The sequence below is a fragment of the Brachionichthys hirsutus genome, chromosome 22, assembly GCF_040956055.1.
Source record: "Brachionichthys hirsutus isolate HB-005 chromosome 22, CSIRO-AGI_Bhir_v1, whole genome shotgun sequence".
In the NCBI taxonomy this organism is placed as follows: Eukaryota; Metazoa; Chordata; class Actinopteri; order Lophiiformes; family Brachionichthyidae; genus Brachionichthys; species Brachionichthys hirsutus.
This window is the reverse complement of record NC_090918.1, coordinates 5,899,526-5,907,747: the sequence shown is the minus strand read 5'-3', so window position 1 is coordinate 5,907,747 and position 8,222 is coordinate 5,899,526. Positions and strand designations below refer to the sequence as shown.

Here is an 8,222-nt window from a genome sequence, read left to right as displayed (position 1 = left end):
ATTCTGTGCGAGGAAAGCAGGAATTTGTTGCAGTGAACATTCCTTCAAAGAGTTGCGTCCGAACCCAAGTGAGCAGGAAGAAGGGAAGAAAGGAAGGACGGATGGCCGGCCGGCCCCCGATTTACCGGCAGACGGCGAGCAATCAGAGCGCAGATTGATCGAAAGAGTGTAAAGGTGGAGAACTTTGTGAAGAGGTCGCCGCACGCTCCACCTGGAGCTTTTAATGTCCTCGTGAAAGAAAGAAAGGAAGAAAGGAAGGAGGGAGGGAGAGAGGGAAAGTACAACTCCTGCCAGACGCATCAGTGAAATAAGACGGTAATTTCGAGGGGCCGCGGGTGTATCCAGGCAGAAAATGATAAAAAGAAATTACAGCATTTAAAAGAGGGCTCGTAGTCTGTCCTCTCCCAGCAGGGGGGGCGACATGGAGGTTAATTGAGGGGTGAAGCAGAGGGTGGTGTCGGCTGAAGGTCAGGCCGCTGTTCCAGCCGGCAGGAGGTCACCGTTCCCCGACGACCTCGCTGAGCGTCGCCGGCCAGGTTTCCGTGTTAACGCTCGCACTGCCGCCAGGTGAGGAAGGAGGCGGAGCCGGCGACCGTCTCCTGTCCTCCCTGGAAACTTCCTGTCGAATGCATGCGCAGTAAAAGAAAAAAAACTGCTCGAACTAAAGAATCGCGTTTCTTTAGTAATTTATTTTTATTTTGTTTTTACAAATTGATTCTCTGAGATAGGAAATATTGTACGAACAAAAAGTTCCGACATGAGATGAAAAGGAGACGATCAAGTGCAAGGAGAAAACACACACACATTCTAAAAGCAACAACGGCTACACATGCTACACATTTTTATTGTTCTGATTGGATGAAGTCTTCACATTTTCTATAAAGTGTTCTCTGCACACTCCGCCGCTCCATAAACACGAAAATGAGGTTTTACTTTCTGCACACCATCAGCTGTCCGGCCTCCTCAGAACGGAATAACGGCGTTCCGTTAATGCAGGCCGTGCACGACAGCGCATTATCTCCGCCGGCGCTTCTGTTAGCGTTTAGCAAGCGGTGCTAATGAGGGCCCGAGAATTAAAGCATCATCTCTCACAACAGCATCAAAGCGGATCTCCGAGACGGGGGGGGGGGGCTCCGTTGGTGATTCGCCACTAACGCATGAGGAGAAGCACGGAATGAAGAGAAATGCTGCTCTGCCTGCATTAGTTTACCGTTTCATGACACTTCATGATTGCTTTTCTTGCATTGCGAGTCGCCGGCGCCCGAAAGCGGCTTACGCGGGCGGCGGCCAGGGTCAGCCCTTTGTGAAGTTCCTTATCAGGCTCCTCGTGCACCCGGAGTCACACCCGTTCACACGGGGCAGCGTGTCATACAGCGTCACAGGAGAGATGTGCACCACACACACATCCCACAAAAGCCCGAACGCGAGATGTTAGCTTAAAAAAAGAAAACAATCCCTCTCTTCAGGATAGAAACGTGTAAATCTGCACTGAATTTCCAGTTAAATTCAAATACTGTAACATTTAGCGAATATTTACAAGCAAAAAAACAAATTAAAAAGCAAAAGCCTTCCTTAAAACAGGGATCGCTTCGACCTTCGGTTCTGCAAGGTGGCGGATTCCGTCTGGAACTACGGTTCTACAGTAGACGAGTGTGAATGTCAGTCGATCTGCAACCAAGTGTGTGAGCATAAAGCATTGCTTTTGCTCGGTGAACGCAGCACGTCGAGGCCTCGCCCACACATGCACGGACATTTCTTCTTGCTTAGCTTTGTTTTCCTTAGATTTGTAGCGGATGTGACCTTCGCTGATTTTGTACGCCCAGGCTAGGAAGCTATTCTGCAAGAGCTCTGCATGCAGGGTTAGCTTAACAGTTAGCAGTGTGTGTGTGAATGGATTTCTTTTAATCTGTAACTTAATCTTCACTTTCCTTTCATGCCGTCAGCACGTTTAGCCAGTTCTGCATTTTTCTGTTAGCACGCAGCCGCACGGCTCGATGTGGCTAACGTTTTTTTGCTTTCCAAAAATTCCCGCTGCATGTGAGGGACCAGGCCTAAAAAAAAAGAAAACGATAAAAGAAGCAAAATGCAATGAAACAGCATTCCTGATGTAACAACTAAATCATTATTGTGATATTTTTTTACACAAAGGATAAAAGGCTGAACCCAAAGTATTTGTTATATTTAAGGGACATGCTCTTATACGTGCAGTTACTGCTAGCCCCCCTGGTGGAGAAGCCCAGTGTCAAAATACATCTTTAAAATCAACCACACAATATGTCAATCAGCTCTCTCTCTCTCTCTCTCACACACACACACACTAGTTCCCCCCTGTCTGCTGCTGAATTCAAAATGACAGCAGCAGCGATTCCTTTCCATCCCTCTGTCCGACATCCCTGAAAACCCGGAAGGACACCCCGGGAACACGGACGCAGGCTCGCCTATGTGGGGAAACAGATTCCGCAGCACTCCATGCAGATTTCCAGGCAATCCGACGACTCGCAGCAGGCATCCATGATGCCGCAGTCCATGTCGCAGGGGCAGTTGCAGTCGTCGCCCAGGTCGTCGGCGCAGCAGCAGCAGCAGCAGGCCTCCGACGTGCACGCGCCGCACGAGGCCTGCGTTGCCACCATGTTGCAGAGCGTCAGGAACTCGCAGAACAGGCAGGCCAGGATGCAGTGGACGCAGCAGTCTGGGCGAAAAACCGGCCGGAGGTGGCAAAACGAGCAAAATAAATCAATGAGAGACAAAACGGCGGCACGAAATACACAAATAAACGAGAGAGAAGCACAGATATTTGACTAAAGTTAGTAACTACGAAGGGAAGCGCTGCAGAGAACGGGCCACAGAAGCAGAGGAGGGGGCCAAAAGAACCGAGTTCCTCGTCTGCAGCTCTGATTAAAGGGCTGTTACGTAATTGCGGCATTATCATGCAAACTGCCAGGATGACCACACAGAGAAGATTAGCCAGGTCCAAGAATCTCTCCCTTAAATGGGCGACGCTCACACCGCCGGTCAACGTTTAACCTCCTCGCAGACACTTTTAAAACAAGAAGGAGCCGGTTGGCTGTTCTGCAGAACTCAAGAAATCTGCTTTAAATCACCAACGCAGCCGTTACCCGTCAGAAACGGGACAATGTGTCGAATAAACAAGAAGAGAGACGACATTTATGCCTAGAAACATATTTAAATGTTTTTCCAACTCCAAAGACGACACGTTTTATATATATATATATATAACAACACACAATTACCTCATTAATCTAAACCTGTCATGGCTTAAAAGCCGAAGTCGGCCATATTTAAATTTAGAATGCGCAGGTTAAAAGTGGGACGTGCACAAGAAGAGCTGCCGCGACCAATAAAAGGATAAATGCATGCGATTTGTCTTGTTGCTGATGAAGCCGCTGCACACAAAGATCTTGTGTAGTCGTATCCGAGTCACTAAATCATGCTAAATATCGTTCTGGAAGCGCACCTGGCGCACGCCGCTAGCAGCCGTCGCGTGTCTGAAGCGAGGCCCGGCCCGGCCCGGCCCGGCGCCGCTCGCTTTGATGTGTTAAAAGAGACGCGATGTGGATGCATGCAGAAAAATAGTATTACAAACAGGCTGCATTTGCATAGCTTTCATCAGCCCATCCTGAGCTGTCAGAGGAGCGTGCTGCTGATTGGGTTAGAGGGAAAGCGAAAGGAGGCGAGCGCAGAGGACGGCACGGAAAAGCAGGCTGGGGGGGGGGGCGCTGGATGCTCATGTTTGATTAATCAAAGTGGAGCGGATGTTTTCTTTATTTCTCTTCTTGTTCCTTTTTTTTTTTTTTTGCTGCGCTCGGGGCCGCAGCGCTGACCAGAAGCAGTTAGCCGGCTGCAATACAAACAGGTTGGCGAGCGGGGGGGGGGGGGCTGAAGTTTGATTGCATCTCATTATCCCGTCTGAGGTCAGGGATGGAAGATGCACGAGAAGAAACCCGTCGTTACGGAATATCTGACACGCAGGCGTCCGTCCCTGCAGAGCGCCGCCATCTGGGCATCGCAAAATGCCACGGAGAACAATGCACGTTGCCCGGACACGATTCTTGCGCACAAATATCCCGACTTTAAAGGACCCGGAGGGTTTTATAGGCGTGCAAATGTTCGGAATGTAAGAGTGAATAGGACACAAACAGTGCGTAGGCATTAAGCAGCGGCCCGCCATCTCAGCGATGCGCTCGGATGTATAATTCAACACCAGCGATTAGCCTGGATCTCAGGGAAGCTGGAATGGAGGAGGGAGGAGGGAAGGGGGGGGGGAGCTGGACTCATGAAAAGAGTGAATCCAAGCAGCGGACACCGATCCTGTTTAATGTCAGCGAGCGGCGATGAAGCCGAGAGTTCGCAGGGCCGAAGAAACGCCGTCTGGCGCCTCTGAGGAAATAAGACGGAGACATACATCCGGAAAGCTAACATCGAGAAAAACACACCAAGAAGGGAGCGCCGTGACACCAAACAAGCTGGAAGGGCCTCGGAGCGGCGAGCTGTGGCGAAACATTCCAACTCACAGAAAGAGAGAGAGAGGGCGAGAGAGAGAGGTCAGGAAAACCCTGGGCCGCGACGGGAATGCTGGAAAAGAGGAGGACGGATGTGGGCGGGATCAGGGAAGGCGCTTAATGCACGACCGAGGAGGCAAACGCAACACAAACACACACACAAACACACACACAAACACACACGTTGAGGTTTCTGGCAGATTACGCTCAACTAACAAAAGCAAACGCAACCGGGAGACACGAGAGGAGACAATCCGCTCGGCTAACAAAGCCAGCAAACGACCCCAAAGGTGCAAACGACATGCCAAGAAACCCAGGGAGCCCCCCCCCCCCCCCCCAGAGCTACAGCTACGGCTAGCTCACGCCTTTTATTCCCTGCGTTCAGGGGGGCTGTTTAGGAGGCTAATTTCACAGGCAAACAGATTACGCTAATCCGTGTAAACATTCCCAACTCGGCTCCTTTCCGTCGAGAGCGCTCACATTCTGCAAATCAGCCGAGGCGGAGACTTGTTGAGCCGCCGCCGCGCCGCTGATCCGCCTCTACGCTTCTGTTCGTTACCAATTACGATGCTGGAAACACGCCTGGGGGGGGGGGGGGGGCGGAACGTCTCCGACGGACTCGTCCAACCTCTCTCACCCAAGAGGTGCTTTGTGGAAGCGGCGGATATTCAGAGTAATGCCTCATCGAACGGACACCTGTCTGCCCGTCCGGATCGAGATTAGCTCATTTGTTGGACTTGAGACGAGGTGTTGGCTCCGAGAGGGGGGGGGGGGGTCACACCTGTAAATTTAATACAAATCAAACCTGCCTCGACCCTCGTACCGTCCGTCCGGCTACAGACAGCGGCGTGCGACGGAGTCCTGGTAATGAAGGCCAGGGCGGCGCTGACGGGACGCAGGGCGATCCAGAAAGGGCCCGTAGAGGTGTGAGGGGGCCGTGCCGGGCCCGAGGATGGCTGCTCGCCTCTTTTAATAGGCGCCCCGTGCTCCGAGTCCTCGTTAGACGGTCACACCTATCCCCCCGACGGACCAGGACCAGCCCGCCACCTTCATTAACGGACTCACCTCGGCTTCGCACCTGACACAGTGACGGCGACCCGGCGCGGCGGACGGACTCTTTGACTCGTTGCTAGAGAAAATAAAGTCCGCGGGGGGGGGGGGGCTGGATGTCGCTCGCTTGACGGGGGTGATAAATATGAGAGGTCACGAGAGATCATTAAAAGGTGAGAGGCGGAAAAGAAGAGACTCGAGTCAAAGGTTTCACTGGAGATTTCCTGCAGAGCACAACGTGAAAGGTGTTGTTGTTGTTGTTGTTGTTTTGTTTTGTTTGAATACTTGATTAAACTTTTCAAACTGCTCTGACGAGATCATTTTATTTTACGACATAAAGCGTGGGGGCGTTTGATGCGCCGTCCGGCGTGCGCTGCAGAGGCGGCAACAGGAAGGGATCGGCGAGCGACAGAAGCTAAACACGCAAGCAAGCATGTTAGGAGCGTTAGCATGACCGTCGGGCGCCGCCTCGCGCGTCGACCACTCACCTTCCGGTAGCGGCGGCTTCTGCGACCCGGTGGAACTGCACTTGCTGCGTCGGCTGCTGTCGCTGTCGACCGACAGGCTGGACCTCAGTTTCCGCTGCATCCTCTGCGAGACGGGAACGGCCGGCAGCTTCCCGGGCTGCTCCGTCGCCGCCGACGACGCCGACTTCCTGCCGCCCGCGCCGATGAGGGCCCCGCAGGAGCACGTGCGGGTCGCCCCGTCGGATCCAGCTTGCGTTCGGTTGCCGTTACTCAGCGCCGGCGCGCCGGCGCCGCTGCTGCGGCGGAGGCCGTTCTGGTCTCCGTCCGAGGCGGCGGCTGAGGCTCGGGCTGAGGTCGAGCTGAAGGGGGGAGACGGAGAGAAGGGATTTGAGTCTCTGTATTTGAACTTCACATGACTTTACGACCACCGAAACAAGACGGCGTGCATTTCCAGCTTCTTTTTATTGGAAGGATTCGGCGAGCGTTACGGCAAATACAAACGAAGAGAGCATTTATTAAAAAAAACGGCGTGCAAAATGTAGAGAGCTGTCAGGGGTAAAAGCGAAGAACAACAACAGACGCAGGCTCCTTGTTAGCGAGCCTTCGTAGCCCCCCCCCCCATCAACCTGGTCTTAAATCACTGCATAATGAATTCCGTCCCGCGCTGCCCAGTTGTCTAATTCGAGCGGCACGGCATCCTGATCCCTGCCGTCTGCATTTGTTTGTCGGAGCAGCAGCGCCCGAACGAGGAGGAGGCAGAACCCGCCGTTTGTGTTTAATTGCTTTGTTTCGCATCCGCCTTCCCATCCGGCGTCTCCCGGGGTGATGTGGGAACGCCGGGCCTCCGACTCCAGCACGCCGCTCGTGCTTCTTGTTAACCGTAATTGCACTTGTTGGTGAGTTGACAGCAAAACAGGGACGGGGAGAAATTACCCGCCCCTAGATTACGTTTGCATCCAATTTGGTAAATTAGTTTATTTGCGCGTTGGCGGCCAAAAAAAATAAATAAATAAATCACATCGACAGGGCCGGCGGACTTCGGCGAAGACGCCATCTCTGCGAGGAAGTACGGAAAGTGTAGGACGGGAAGAAACGAAGTGCGGGTTCACTCAGGCAGACTTAAAAAAGGGATGAATAATTCACAAACTGGAGTTAAGCGTGCGCCGGCGCTCGGTGCACGCGCACGTGCGCGGCGGCTCTGATGTGGAGCGACTCCCAGTAGAGCTGAATGTGCAGGTGTTCCTTCTCATCGAAAACGCCACCTCCTTTTGCTCACTCGCATCCGGCGCCTGCTTTCTTATCAGACGGGTCGCTGTCTCCTGGCTTTCTGTGGCTGTCACGCACACACACACACACACACACACGCACACACACACGTGCGCGTGCCGAGCGCGGCTGGGTTGAGGCCGTCCCGCCGCGTTCAGACGAACGGAGATCATTACCGCTGCCGACAGCAGCTGTTTTGTATATGCACAGCATCACAGGCCGCCTTTCCCTTTCGACTGCATTCATCCGTCTTTCCCCGCCAGCCGTCCCAACCCGCCCGGGTACGGCGCCCGCAAACGTCGACGGTGGCTTCTGTGAACTGTCAGCATCGCTCCGAGCTTTCCCGCCGCCGCCACGGTTCGAGATGTTTGCCATGTGATCGATACGCGTTATGTTACGGAACGCCGACGAGATTCGCTGAGAATTATTCAGCCAAGGGGGAAGGGTGCGACGAGACGGGCGTGTCGATAAAGTTCTTTTCAATTAAAATACAGTTGCATGGTTATTAATAGGAAGAAACTGACGCTGCAATATCTTTTCTTTCTTTTACTCCGCCAAGGAGGTGAAGTTTCTGCCGCCGTTTATCGGTTTATCCGGCTGTCAGCAAGATAACTCAAAAGTTAGACGGATCTCGGTGACATTTGCAGGAAGTGTCGGGAATGTTACCAGGAACAGACGATTCCATTTCGATGATGATTCGGAAGAAATCCTGGATTCTGGATCACGTTGACATTTTTGTTAACATTGCAGAAAATGTCACTTCAGCGTTAAAAATTAAAAGCAAAGTTAATTTTTTTTACTACAACTGCTCGGTTGATGGAATATAGTTACTCCCATCGCGACAAATGATGTCACGATTTTAAAATGTCCCGCTTTCCGTTATGCCATTTTCCTCCCCCCCCCCCCCGCTTCCACAAAA

The 8,222-nt window shown here is 52.6% G+C and overlaps 1 protein-coding gene across 1 annotated transcript in view; it reads right to left on the bottom strand.

Annotated features, from left to right (window-relative positions):
• Nucleotides 1–2,438: 2,438 nt before the first annotated feature.
• Nucleotides 2,439–8,222, bottom strand: part of mdfic (MyoD family inhibitor domain containing) — a 7,607-nt gene continuing 1,823 nt past the window's right edge. Inside the window, exons 3-4 of the mRNA XM_068755545.1 lie at nucleotides 6,059–6,385; nucleotides 2,439–2,689 (exon numbers count right to left, since the gene is read on the bottom strand). Of these exons, the coding sequence (XP_068611646.1) occupies nucleotides 2,439–2,689; nucleotides 6,059–6,385 (578 nt within the window). The remainder of the gene's footprint in view (nucleotides 2,690–6,058; nucleotides 6,386–8,222) is intronic.